Genomic DNA, 14,579 nt, shown 5'->3' with positions numbered 1-14,579 from the left:
TATTTATTCATTGGTTTACATACTCACTGAGCACATACAAGAAAGGCCAGACATGAAGCTAGGGACTGGGAATCAGGAGGTCCTCCTATCACATAACCTGAGAAGTAGTACATCATGGAGATGATCACATTACAGAAGCATGAACTTTAGTACATTTAGGACTAAAGCTACCTTGGATACATTTCACTCTTTGCAGAAATCAGTACATAGGAGCTCAAGTGAGTAAAAGACACAGCTAAGAGAAAAACTCACTTAATTCTTCAGTCTTTGCTTTCCTACTAGGCTGAGAGGTTTGGTGGGCCTCCTGCTTCAGACCCCAAGCATACCAGACCAAAGGGTCTACTGAGGGGAAAGGGGAAAAGGGCAGAAGAGAGAAAAGAGAAGTGGAGGGGAGAGGAGGAGAGGATAGAAAGGAGAAGAGAAGGGAGGGGAGGGCAGGGGAGGGAAGAAGGGAAGTGGCGAAAGTTCTGCTTGCAGTCTTAATTCACTGACTCTTAATGGCCTCTCCTCCAGACTTCTTCATAGACTCTAAATATTTGAATTTAGAAACTTTTAATATTTTCATGATAATAGAGTCCATCCTTAATTGGAACAGGTCATAAATCATATGTTTGCCTACCTCTGTCTCAAGTATGCCTACAGGTGAGATCATTAAACTTCTAGAAGTAGAACTAAGGTAAAAAATAAGATAAAGAAGGGTGGCCTGAGATGGGATGGTAGGACAGGGAGGAAACCCACTAAGCCTTGATGAGTGGCTGCAGGCAGCACTGATTTCGATGTTGTATATAATGTCTAGCAGGGTTTTCCTTTCCTATTACACTGATCTATTAGCCAACACAGGTTCTCACAGATAAGAAATCTCAGAAGAATCATGCCATCCATCAAACTTTTCAAAAAGGGTTAGTCTTTTTCTTTTTTTCTAATTTCCACATGTCATTCTTTTTGCTCTCCATCAAATCCTAAAGTCTGCCTTTCTTTAGAACTGTTTGTAATTCATTTGTCAATGTACTGGCTAAGTTCCAGAGTAGATTTCTAAACAGGCATCCTTTTCCCCTTGTGACTGCCTAAATGGTCTTTTGCCCCTATTCTCCCATTGCCTAGCCGCCAGGATCCTATCTCCTTTTGTTCTCATGTGTCACTGGCTATGGGTGCCACTGATAGCTGCTGAGAGCTAGACCTGCTGGGATCATTCTTATTCTAGAAAAGACACATGAGTGGTCATTTCTTTTGTATAAATACTCGCTCCTTTAAAGAGCAAGAAACAGGTTCATTAGCTTCTTAAAGTGCAGAGCAATGTTAATTCCTTTTCCTTATGTTGCTGTCTGAGGTGTACTGGCCTTTGCTCATTGGTTTGCTTTGCCTTGCAACAACCTCTGTGCACCACCTTTTGGACGCTTTCTGTGCCCATTGCCCTGCAGTGTTTCCTGCCAGGTCACTCAGCCCTTGGAGACGTTAAGAAGCTGGGTTTAGTTGTAGCTCCTGGCTCTGCAGAAGCACTAAGCCGAATCTCTGAAGCTCTAAGGACAGGAGTCTCTGTGACCCAGTGTGATTTAATTCAGAGATTAGATCAAAGTGAGGAAAATACCATGGAACTCATGGGAGTCTTTTACTTCTGAAGATTCAAGTTTCCAAGCCCTTTTATATTTTCCATAGTACCAGCTCTTTTTCTCATCAAAGACCATAAAGAGTAAGACAAATTCTCTCATGTCCACAGGTATGTTGCTCTGCTTGTGCAATGTTCCTTTTCGGCAGATCAGAAGGGGCCCTATCAAGCCGGAGTGGATGTCTTTCTCCTGGAAGACAGGAAGACAGGAAAAGCAAAGAGCATGCATTCTCCTTTGCTCAGGATTTTCTTTTCTTTCTTGACAGTTATATAGAGAAAGCAATATCTCCTTAGAGACTCTGCATGTAAACATTATTAATGAATAGTTTAATAAGCCTGGATATTTATTTACTTCTGTTGTATTCATATTCCTTTCCTCTGATTATGCTGTCCTTGAGCTCAGGAATAATGATGTAATAATAATGATAACATAATGGATATTATTTACTGAGCATCTATACTATATTGAATGCTTTGCTTAATTATCTCATTTAATTTGCACAACTATCCTATGTGATAAATATAAATTCATTTATTGAACTAATATTTATAAAGTGCCTACTATATGCTATGTACTACTATCCCATTTTTAAGTTTGGAAATTAAGGGTAAGAGAAGTCAAGCAATTTTCCTTGGGTAGCACAGTGACAGGGTAGGAACTTAAATCTAAATCTAAACCAGGAATTTAAATCTAAATCATGCCTGTAATCCCAGCATTTGGGGAGACCAAGGCAGGAGGATTGTTGTGAGTTTGAGGCCAGCCTGAGCTACAAAGTGAGCTCAAGACCAGCCTGAACTGCATAGAGAGACCCTGTCTCAAAAAGACAAAAAACAAAACAAAACAAAACTAAGTCTAGGGGCTGAGGATGTACAGTGGGAGAGCACATATTACTCATGCAGGAGGCCCTGGACTTAATCCCCAGCACCAAAAACAAAACAATAACCAAAAAAAAAAGAACCAACCCAAGAAAAACCCCACAACAGACCTAACTCTGTGCTCTTACTACTATGGTTTGAACAAAGGACCCCTTTTGTAATTTATCAAAAACCTATGTATATTTATCATGTATATTTGTTTTGAGTTATATATACATTGTGAAATGATAAATGAAAGACTATTGGGGCCTGGGGATTTAGCTCAGCGGCATAGCACCTGCCTGGCAAGCACGACATCGTGAGTTAGATTCCCAGTGCTGGAAAAAAAAAACAAAAAACAAAAAACAAAAAAAGAAAGACTATTGAATTTTTAGTTCTTTCATAAATGGAAGATGGAATACTTGTTTAAGAAAATTGCAAATAAACATCTTTTGCTATAACTACAGGAGTCTAGCTTGGGGCCAACAAGCATATCAGTAATCCTCCTTCCTCTGGAATTCGAAGCTGCAAGGGAAATCCCTGGTTATGGTAACTGTATGGTAACTGTGTAGCTGACTACAAGGCTTCCACATCCTTCATAAAACACAAGACAGGCTTTTGACAAAAAACAACCCAACCCTTCCACTAGGTGGGCTTGGGTGGTAAGGTTAGGGGAATGGCAAGAACTTGCGGTAGAAGCACCTACCGGATTCACAGCTGAGTAGTAGGCCCAAGCCCGACAGGCGGAGCCAGGGTTCTCTGGCCCTGACCGATCGGTGGCGTGCCATACATACGTATAACTGCTATTGGGCTGGACAGCATTGTCATCCTGAAACCACTCAGGAGAATCATCTTCATAAGTCTTTCCTTCTGACGATTTCTCATAGGCCAGTCCATGGGCATGAAGAGAATATGGTCTAGACGCTAAATTTTTAAAGCGAACCTAGAAAAAGGAATGTACTTAAGTTTAAACAAAAATCCAAACCAAGGCTGGGTACAGTGCTGTACATCTGTAGTTTGAGCTGCTGGAGAGACTGAGGCAGGAGAAGAATGAATTCGAAGCCAGTTTGGGCAACTTACTGCGATATTGTTTCAAAATACAATAGAAAAAGCTGAAGATATAAGAGCCCCTGGGTTTAAACTCTGCACTAAAATAAATAAATAGATAGATAGATAGATAGATAGATAGCATAGAGAGGTTGTAAAAGATGCTATAGGCCTAAAACTGTAAACAGGATTTTGAAAGAAATGACCAGGATTTAGAAGAGCCATGGGAAATCTGATTGTTTGGGGAGGGCACAGAGATACTTTTACTTCCTTGCTAGTTCTCTTTAACTTCAATTTCTTTTCTTTTAAGAAAACAACAGAAAATTACAATGTGATATTTTTCAGTATGTGATCTTCTCCAGTTTATATAGTTTTCAGCACTTATAAAATATGAGATCACTGTTTTTGTCTTGAAGACTGCCAAATGGCTTAGCAAGCAGTCCTTGAAAAGAAATGTAATTTTGTGTTAATTCTGGAAAATAAGTCATCTATGCCTCTTTTGCTACCTTCACCTTTATATAACCTCTGGTGCTTCTGGAAATTCTTCTGATGACCTTGGTAGCACTCAAAAGTTGACTTACTTGGATGACATCATCTACTTCAGCTCTAATAATAGGACCGAGAATGCCAAGATGCTCTTCATATTCACCCTGAGGGTCACGTTTGGTAAAAGTGCTATCCAGGTACTTTCGGAAAACGACTTTCTTGTATGTGGTGTCTTTTTTAATGTCATCGCTGTCTTCATTGTCCGTTTCACTGAAATGATAGCAGTAGGTTTTGTTTAAAGGAAGAAATGAAAGTCTGTTCAAGGAATTTAGGAAATTGTGTCTGTTTCTAAATATAGTATCTAGCATAGAGTCTTTTCTCAATCCTTCATGGGCAAATTAATGAATATATAAATGAGTGAAACCATAAGCCAGTAAATATTTTCTTAACTCCCAACTCAGGTATTTGCTAGACAAATCTCACTATGATCCTTTGGACTAGATCAAGTCTCTTGTATCATTCCGTATGTTTCTATAATGGTATTATAGTATATGTAGTAAATTCCTGTAAGTGTTCATATCTATATTTACATGTGATAGTTTTATATATATTTATTTATTTATTTATTTATGTGTGATCCACTTGTGAGACTATCTTTTAATATATGACTGTACCATTAGGGCATAGTGTAAGGTCAGAGATTGTGCCTAGTTTGCTCATAATCCTTTTCATAATGCCCAGCATGTTATCTGGCATATAGTAGACACTTAATAAATTTTTGCCATACGTGTAAATTAATGAATGAATATAATTATATATCAACATAATTTTTAACATCAAAGACAGACAAAGCCATTCAATGGGACCTTGCCGGACCTTGGGGCTGCTAAGTAACAATGGTCAGCTGAATCAGAAGGTTACCTCTATGAAGGCCAGTGGATGGATGGGTGTTTTGTACCCTGAGAATGGCCACACTCTACATTTGCTTTTGCTAAACTACGGTATTTCCAAGTGTTTTTTTTTTTTAGTACTGGGGTGTTTTGTAGTACTGGGGCCTTCACACTGAGCTATATCCTACCCTTTTTTATTTTGAGATAAGGTATTTCTAAGTCACTAAGTTGCCTAGGATGGCTCAAACTTGTGATCCTCCTGCCCCAGGCTCCCAGGATCCTGGAATTGCAGGTGCGTGCAACTTCACCCAGCTTTCTGAAGCTTTTTTACATTAGTCTGGGCAAAGATGTCTTGGATATGACCCTAAAATGAAGGTAAGAAGAGCAAAAATAGACAGCTGGGGTTGTTTCAAAATAAAAAGATTATGCACAACCTGGGAAACAATCAATAGCAAAAAGACAATCTGTGGAATGAGAGAAAATATGTATAAACCAAACACTTGATAAAGGCCCATATAAAATATATAAAAATTTGAACACGTCAATAGCAAAAAAACAAACAACTTGATTTAAAAATGGATAAAGTACCTGAGTATATTTCTCAAAGGAAGACATGCAAATTTACAATAGGTATATGAAAAATGCTGAACATTACGAATAATAAAAGAAAGCCAAATTAAAATCACAATGAAATATTACTTCATAACTGTTAGGATGGCTGTTACAGAAAAGACAAGAGATAAATGCTGGCAGGATATGGAAGAAAAGGAATCCTTATACACTATTGGTGTGAATGTAAATCAGTGTACAGCCCTTATAGAAAACAGTATAGTAGTTTCTCAACAGAATTAAAAAGTAGAACTTCTGCATGTCCAGCAGACTCACTTCTGGTCATATATCCAAAAGAAATGAAATCAACATGTCAAACATCTGTACTCTAGGTTCACTGCAGCACTATTCACAGAAGCCAAGTGTCTATCAGTGGATGAATGGATAAAGAAAATGTATATGTAATGGAATACTATCAAGCCTTTAAAAAAAAAGGCAGTTCTGTCATTTTTAACACCATAGATTAACCTGGAGATCATCTGTGAAATAAAACAGACACAGAAAAGCAAATATGACATGATCTCACTTATATGTGACATTTAAAAGCACTGCATACGTTAAAGAGTTTAGCTTAGTTATTTTACAATTTATACATATATTAAAACATCATATTCAACACCATAAATAAAAGTAAAGAACAACAAAAACTGTGGTACACATCTTAAGGAGTACTGCGTAGCAATAAAACGAACTGACTGTTGATACATACAAAAACTTGGATGAATCTCTGAAGAATTATATTGAGTGGAAAAATGCTGACCCTCAAAGGGTATATGTTACATAATCCATTTGTGTAATATTATTGAAGTGACAAAATGAAAGGAATGGAGATCAGAGTAATAGTTGCCAGGGGCTAGGAGGTATATGGTGAGGGAGGAAGGTAGATGTGACTCTACAAGGACAAGAGGGATTTTTGTAATGATGAAAAGTTCTGTATCTTGATACACTGGTTGTGATGTAATGAAGTTTTAGAAGCTGTTGCCACTGAGAAAAACTGGGTAGAATATACAAGGAATCTCTATGTATTATTCCTCACAATTGTATGTGAACTTACAGTTATCTCCAGATGAAAGGGTTAATAAGAATATAATATAGCACATTATTCCCCACATAGCTCATCAGCTTAGTCTGAGGCCAAAGCAAGTCAAATTCTCCTGCTGACTCTCAAATTTCCCAAGTCTATGTAAATAATCCAAAAGCTCATCCATCAAATCGGTAATATATACTATACTACATGACCCATCAGCACAGAATTTTATTAAAAAGTCTTTCTATTCTCTTCCCTACAAACCTCATCCATCTGAACTCTGATTGTTGCATAAAATTTCGCAGAACATATTGGGATAGGCAGAGCAACCTTGTCCATCATAAAAAATACAGGTTGCAGGCTTGGAACAGGATGTAAGCATCTGAAGGAATTGATTCCATCTCTTTCCACTTTGCATACCCCTTAGTCCTGTCCCCCAGAAGACTGGGCTTAAAAGTCCTCAGATAATGAACAATTTGTATATAGTAATGGTTGCTACATTTAAGTCAGGTGTCATAGAAGAAAGAATTTTGAACAGAGGTCTAATGTGGAAACCCTAGCCATCACTAACAAGTTAATGTGCACAAACCACCCCATAGGTTGTTTGCCTACTCTAATTATATTTTGTTTTGTTTTGTGGTACTGAGGGTTGAACCCAAGGCCTCTGCATTGAGCTACTTGCCCAGTCCATTTTATTTTTTTAAATATTAAGACAGGGTCTTGCTAAGTTGCTAAATTGCTAGGTGGGCTCAAACTTGTGATTCTCCTGTCTCAGCCTCCCAGTATGCTCAGATTGCAGGCAGGCACCACCACCTCCAGCTCACTTTGGCTTTTAATTAGTGTAATAGCTTTTGTAAGTGCCGTGGGCTATATTTAGACATTTCATGTGCAGTCACCAGGCTGTATCCCTGGGAACCTCTCATTGCCCAAGGCTTCTCCTTTCCTCCTTTCTATATATCTTCATCACCAATATAGAGCCCAGTCCAATATGACTTCCTGCCCTTTAGTAATAATGATTTGAAGATGATCTCTTCAAAAATCTGGATCCCTTCGAAACTCTGTACTGTAAACAAGTAAATGCAAAAGGAGATCTGTACATCAAGATTTGGGTTTAAAGCTAATTTCAATTAAATTGTATTGATTATCAGATAGCACTGGAGCAGGAAGGGGGGTAAGAACGTCTGTGATAACAGAAGGAGAGAGAAGAGGGGGCTCACTTACCTATAGGATATCACAGACTTCTCACTTTGATTATTCTCTTATTGTATGGCTATTGTCCAAATTAGAGAAGCTAATTTTGGAATTGACAAAGGAAATGGTATAGGCCAAATTGCAACATGAGAGCTAAACAATATTCTACAAAATTTGCCCAGAATTATTTTCCTAGACTGTTGTAATTACTTTTTGTTAGCAGTAGTGAGAACATGATAATATAACAGGAGAAAACTAGCCAAACCTTTGTGCAAATTCTGCATAATCCCAGGATATTTCTTCAGCAGCAATGTAATAATACTTTCTGTTTCCCTTGTTGCTGCGGAGGTACCATGCTGCAATATCATCGGGATTTCTTGAAGAGTTGATGTCTGTCCTCCTATCAGTTTGGTAGGGGTCATCATAGTTTACATAATCAATTTCAGCATAGTCTTTTTCTTCAGTGATTTGGACTGGCTGTGGAATAAACTCAATGTATTCTCCATCATCCCCACTGAGGCCCACTACAACTGGTGGGTTTAATTCATTTGATATAAAAGTGTCATTGAGGGTAGGAGATGGGAGAGGAGACGGCGGCATGTGACCAAGGTCTGGATAAGGAGAAGTCAGATTAAATTCTGAAAGAGGCAATAACTGGCTAGACTCAGAAGGGTAAGATATCTGATCAAGGTCTGAAGGATGTAATTTTTGCCTGGAATTTGGTGGAAGAGTTGTCTCAGTAATGTCTGGAGAAAGAGTTACCTGGCTGAGGCCAGGGGAATGAGGTATCTGGTTGAGATCTTGAGAGGAGGTCATCTGACTGAGATTGCGGGGGAGTTTGGTCTCACCAAGTTCTGGGGATAGAGGCATCTGGCTTAGGTCTGGGGAAGGGGTCATCTGAACGAGGTTGGGAGAAAGGCTGGCCTCACCAAATTCTGGAGAGAGCGGCATCTGGCTGAGGTCTGGGGAGGAGGTCATCTGACTGAGTTCTGAAAGGTCGGTCTCATCAAGTTCTGGGGATAGAGGCATCTGACTGAGGTCTGGGGAAGGAGCCATCTGACTGAGGTTGGGAGAAAGGTTGGCCTCACCAAGTTCTGGAGAGAGGGGCATCTGGCTGAGGTCTGGGGACGGGGTTGTCTGACTGAGGTCTGTGGAAGGGCTGGTCTCACCAAATTCTGGGGATAGAGGGATCTGGCTGAAGTTTGAGGAGGAGGTCATCTGCCTGAGTTCTGAAGAAAGGTCGGTCTCACCAAGTTCTGGGGATAGAGGCATCTGGCTGAGGTCTGGGGAGGGGGTCTTCTGACTGAGGTTTGGGGAAAGGGGCATCTGGCCGATGTCTGGGGAGATGGCCATCTGGCTGAGGTCTGAGGGGAGGGTCATCTGAGATTGACTTGAAGAAGAGGATGTTTGACTGAGCCCTGAAGACATAGTTATCTGCCAATCTTCACGTTCCCGGGCATGGGATAATTGGCCAATGTCAAGAGGGTATAACTCGTGGCTTAAGTCAGCGCTGAGCATTTGGCTGGGCTCTGGAGGAAAGGACCTGTGACTGGGGTCTGTAGTGGAGTGCATTTGATCACGGTCTTGAATAAGAGATGTTTGATCGTGTTCCTCTGGGGGCACTGTCTGATAAAGATCTGGAGAGTAGCTTGTTGGACCAGTGTTGTTTGGTGGGCTCAGATTATGGTCAGGAAGTGAGCCTGTTTGAACAAGATTGACAGAGGGGTGTGTTTGATTGAGGTCTATGGGAAGAGATGTTTCATTGGACTTATGGAGTAACAATGAACGGTTAAGTTTCCTGTCTGAAAATGTGGTGTAGCGTAGTCCTTTGAGGGGGTGAATGCCCATCGGGGAGAGAGGAATACGGTGTGTAAGCTTTGGTTCCTTTTTCTTTTTCCGTGTTCTGATGAAAAGTGGCCTTTTCCTCAATTCACTATTTTCTGTATCCTGTCTTACTTGTAGAGATTTATGTCTAACTGCAGAATATTTTGGGGGGTCACTCTGCTTTCCTGGCTTGTTTTCAGGTGGAATGCTTTCTTTCTGAATCCTGGAGACATTCTGGGGGCTATTCAGCAGCTCATTAACAGCCTTGTCTTCATCATTGTCTTGGATTATTTCATAGCTGCCTTTTTCAGAAACCACATGCCATTGCCCATCCAAAATCTTTGATGGATTCTTTTGTTTTAAGAGTAACAGATCACTGGGAAGATCCTCCCAGGTTCCCATTATTGAAGAGGTATTGTCTTGATTTGAATGTCTCTCAGTTTTATGGGCTGGTAATTTCATCCAGGAAAACCTGTGCTTTGTTAATTGGTTTCTTTCTGACCTGAATTCTTTGTGTTTAGCATGTTCTCCATCTCTGAATCCTCTTGCATCTAGTAGGCTTATCTCTGTGACATCTGACTGTAGAGGATCTTCTATCTGGTCTTCAAAATATGGGTTGGAATACTCTTCTGTGGAAGAGCTGACAACTGGGTTCTTGTCTAAGCCACTGAGGTGTTCCAGGAGGTGACCAGCTATGGAAGCTTCTGCATGAGAAAGGGTTTTCTGAGGTTCTGTGAAGTTATTCACAGTGGTTCTTGAGGAAGAATTGGAGCCTGTAACTACACCTGTACTTGGAGAAATGAGCTCAGAGCTGTTCTCCAGAGCAAGGGCAGTAAGATTGAATTCATCTTCATTTTGATTAAGGGTTAAATTTCTGAATGATCTAATTCCTAATGATGAAGCCAGGCTATCCTGGTAATCATCATCTGGACCAGTCTCCTCATGTTCATTTTCTGAAGGAGACTGCATTTTCCGTACATCCATGGGTGGCAATGCTAGAGGTTCATAAATCTCATACGAGTCTTCATCATCATCCCGGATACATTTAACATCCCTGAATCTCAGCCGGAGGTTTTTGTTTCTTGGACTGGAATTCATAGTAGTCAACATCCAAGTTCCTTCACAAGAGAGACAGAGAGAAGTTTGAAAGTCCAGGAAAACATATGTGAACCCTAGGAGCCATATAACAAGTAACTTTTAATGAACTTTAGTCAGAGATACCTAAGTGTGACCTGTGGACCACTGAGGACCACTGTTACTATGTGAGCTACTGGTTACTGGCACATGAAGATATAAGGAGAGAAACTGGGAATAAAATATTTAGGTTTTTTCTTTTTTTTAGCAATTTGATATTGCTTGACATACAAGAACATAATCAGTATGCTTACCTTATTTAACAGAATACAGACTAAAAGTATTGGTGGGTAGAGATTAGGGAGAATAGAAAAGCCAGCACAGGTAGTTAAGTCATTGTTTTAGAATATATTAAGAATGGGGTGAATCAGGAATAAAACAGACCTTGAATATCATTAACATTTTATTAGCTCTGGTTTGAGAGTTGGAGTTAGGATGTTGATGATAGCTATTCACATTAAGTAAGAAATATTTGGGTATTTCTAAGAAATAATTCATGTGGGACCAGGGCAAGCTGGAATGTCTTTGAAATGGTATAAATCATTGACACACTTAAGATTTCTTGGGGAGTTGACGAGAACTACCACTTGTTGAATGTTAAGCCCTTGGCCCTTATTATGATTAATTGTCAGAGAAAATGTGTGAAGTGTTACTGCACTTTTTTAGACGAATAATTTGAGACTTCCTAAGCCCAAGTACTTTGTCCAGGATTATAAGAAACTGAGTTATGGAACAGCATTCGAACTCAGGTCTGTACTCCAAAGCTGTCTCCAAGGCAACCTATGAGGCACTCTATTTGATAACTGTTAATCCTAGAGTAGATAGCAGTCTTGAAATATTTGAAAAGGGCATTTTGATCAATGAAATGCTCCTTTATGGCTGAAATATTCATGGTACTTCCTTGTCTTTCTGTTACTGTATGTCTTTATATCCCACTTGGCCCAGAGATGTGTAAATGCAACCCCCATAAAAGAAATAGACCCAGGTACATCAACAATTTCCCAAATGGAAATGCTAAAAAGCAGTGAAAGGAAAGCCTGCAGGATGTTGGGGAGATACCCCATGAACAGTGGTCATCTGGAGAGCTGCAGCAGACCCTTCAGACAAGAAGTCCAAAGTCAGCTCCTTCCCCAAGCATCCATGTACTTACTCACCGACATTGTCCATTGTGACGGTTACAGACTCTCCACGCATGGGGAAGAGGGTCAAGGTGTCCTCGTGCCTCTTTCCATAGATAAATGAATGTCCAGTGAAGTGAATGGTCAAGATATCATCCTGGGTCCCCACACTGCAGAAATGCCACTGGACAGTATCATCAAAGCAGAACCCTAGAGTAATGATACTCTCGGGCACAAAGCCATTGATAGCTGGAAGAGAAAAATCTGTTAAACTGCCAGGCCTTTGCCAACAAAAGGGCATGTGTCTAATTATACCTAAAATAAAGGTCCCAGTGCTAATTTGGTTGTGTCAAAGTAATGATTACCCAAGATAAACTTTCCCAGATCTAACATGTGACTTGAAGGTCAAATTCACACTTCTCAAACAACAGCTTATTCTCTGGAGTTGGCCAATAAAGAAATGTCAGGATGAAGACAGAGCCTTTCATTTGCATTGGTTTATTTGCTTATTCATGAAATGTATATTAACTATTTTGTGCCCTGTGTTTTGCCTTTAAAGATACTCTAAGAGTCAATTTGGAATATTGTCCAGAATAATTCTATCTGGAGGAAAATCATAATGTAAAAAAATCCATGTTCTTGACATATTAGTCATTAAGAATGAATATTCCTAAAAAAGAAGACTATTTAGCATATTTTGTCTTTTTATTGCCACCTATCATCATCTATATAAACTCCAGTTTTCAATCAAGTATTGCGTTCACATTTTTCATTATCTTTAAAAGAGACACTGCTTATAGTTGTATCTCAATTACCCTATATACTAACCATGATAATCAGTTAAAATGTGATTTCTAGAAGGGTAGAGCCTGTATTTACCTTGTTTACCATTATAGCCCTAGTACTAATTCTGTGTCCGACGCATAACAAATTTTTAAGTGGGCATTTAACAAATACATGCTGAATCACTGAAATAATGTGTTATTAGTTTATACCTCATTCTAGATGCTTCCTGCCTGGTCTACAACAACTACATTGTCCAGTATGGTAGCCACTGGCTACAAGTGGCTATTGAACAGTTGCAGTGTGGGTGGACTGCATTGTGGTGTGCTGTCTGAATATAATACACACTGGATTTCAAAGATAGTAATAAAACAAATCTCATGAATTTTTAATACTGATTACATTTTTAAATGATAGTAGCTAGAATATAATGAGTTGAATAATACACATTATTAAAATTAGCTTCACTTATTTCTCTTGTTTTTTAATGCAGTTACCAGAAAATATGATTTCTGTTGCACAGTGCTGGTTTAGAACTATGGAAGATTCACTGCTGAAATGAAATTATGTGACGAAAGCTGAGAATAACCCCCTGTATGAAATTATTTGTCATGGCACCTCTCAGCTCTGATAATACCAGTTGTCAGTCATCTGAAACCATATGAACAGACCATGCAGAAATCATCCTCCTAGAAATGATTATTTGCTTCTCAGAGGTGCACAAGGTGGGTCCTAACTCTGCAGAACAGTACAGGGGACCCTGGCTATGATGGAGATGTTTGCTTCCAGCTGCCTCAGTGAAATTTCTCTTAGATTTCTTATAGCACTAAACTTGGAACTATAGCAAATTCTGAGAACATTTCCTGCTTCTGAACTTCCTGCCACTGACTTCAAAACTCCTTGTCATGCTTTGTGCTTTCAAGACTTTTGGGTCCCCAGACTTACTTGCTTTACTTTGATTTGATGACCCAGCTTTGGATTACTTATTTCGTTTCTGCTCTGGCTTTAAATAAAGAATATTCATCTTGTACCTCAGATCCTCAGGTACTCTGGCCAAGACCTGTAGCATCTCCCCTCCCTGGCTTTCTCTCTGCCTACATCACACTGAAGCCAGGAGGTGAAGTAGACTCTAAGCATAACTAGGTTTTAACCTCTTGTTGAAAAGATAAAGGGCCTTAGTTGCTGTAGTATCACCCAGGAACCTCATCAACAAGTGCTTGAATTGAATGTGAGGATAAGACAGCTGCTTTTTGATGAGTATATTCTTATATGTGTCTCTGCTTCTAGACACAGGCACACTTCAACCAGTTGAATGAAAAACTGACGGGTAAAAACAGTACTCTGACTTACTGCTCATTATGTTTGATTGATAAAACTTGGGGTCATCCCGTTTCACCCTTTCAGGATTTTCACAGAACTTGTTGATATTGTCCTCGATGTACCAGCTCTTGTTCTCATCAAACACAGCAAACACAGCCAGCTGCTCGATGTCCGCTGCCCTCTAGAGGATGGAGGGGCTGTGTTTAGTGCACTGGCTGATTATCTGTTAACACTAAGATCTCAGAGACCCCAGACGCATTCTCCTTGGGGCCACGGACACCTTACAATTCAGGCAATTATGACAGCCCATTGCACACCAAACATTTGTCAGAAGTATAGCTAATATATAAGAGAAGACAGATCAGAAAATCCAAAGATTAGAAGATGGTCTTAGGACAGCACAGCACTGAAACACTGTTTATGTCTGAAATTGAACACCTTTCAATAGGAGTGATTGGTCGAAGTGTCCCAAATAGTTGTAGACGACGAAAGGGAGCCTGCAGTAGGAAAGCCTTATGCCTCTCCCTACCCATTTCCTTCCTTATCTCAATAGATCAAGGTCTGGAATCAAGTATTTGTTTCGTAAAGCACATACTTATTTTGTAAGCCTTGGGATAAGACCTCTTTGATTATTGCTAAGCTCAGTTGGAAATTTCAGATTCATAAATGAAACTTGATCTTCAATGAGGATT

The 14,579-nt window shown here is 39.6% G+C and overlaps 1 protein-coding gene across 1 annotated transcript in view; it reads right to left on the bottom strand.

The window, feature by feature from the left end:
* Positions 1-14,579, bottom strand: part of F5 (coagulation factor V (proaccelerin, labile factor)) — a 62,829-nt gene that overhangs the window by 14,544 nt on the left and 33,706 nt on the right. Inside the window, exons 11-16 of the mRNA XM_005398188.2 lie at positions 13,918-14,068; positions 11,821-12,033; positions 7,974-10,650; positions 4,087-4,261; positions 3,165-3,401; positions 1,586-1,793 (exon numbers count right to left, since the gene is read on the bottom strand). Of these exons, the coding sequence (XP_005398245.1) occupies positions 1,586-1,793; positions 3,165-3,401; positions 4,087-4,261; positions 7,974-10,650; positions 11,821-12,033; positions 13,918-14,068 (3,661 nt within the window). The remainder of the gene's footprint in view (positions 1-1,585; positions 1,794-3,164; positions 3,402-4,086; positions 4,262-7,973; positions 10,651-11,820; positions 12,034-13,917; positions 14,069-14,579) is intronic.

Source organism: Chinchilla lanigera, unplaced genomic scaffold (assembly GCF_000276665.1).
Source record: "Chinchilla lanigera isolate Chin_1 unplaced genomic scaffold, ChiLan1.0 scaffold00061, whole genome shotgun sequence".
Classification (NCBI taxonomy): Eukaryota; Metazoa; Chordata; class Mammalia; order Rodentia; family Chinchillidae; genus Chinchilla; species Chinchilla lanigera.
Note: the sequence above shows the minus strand (reverse complement) of the source record. Positions and strands in the feature narration are given on the sequence as shown.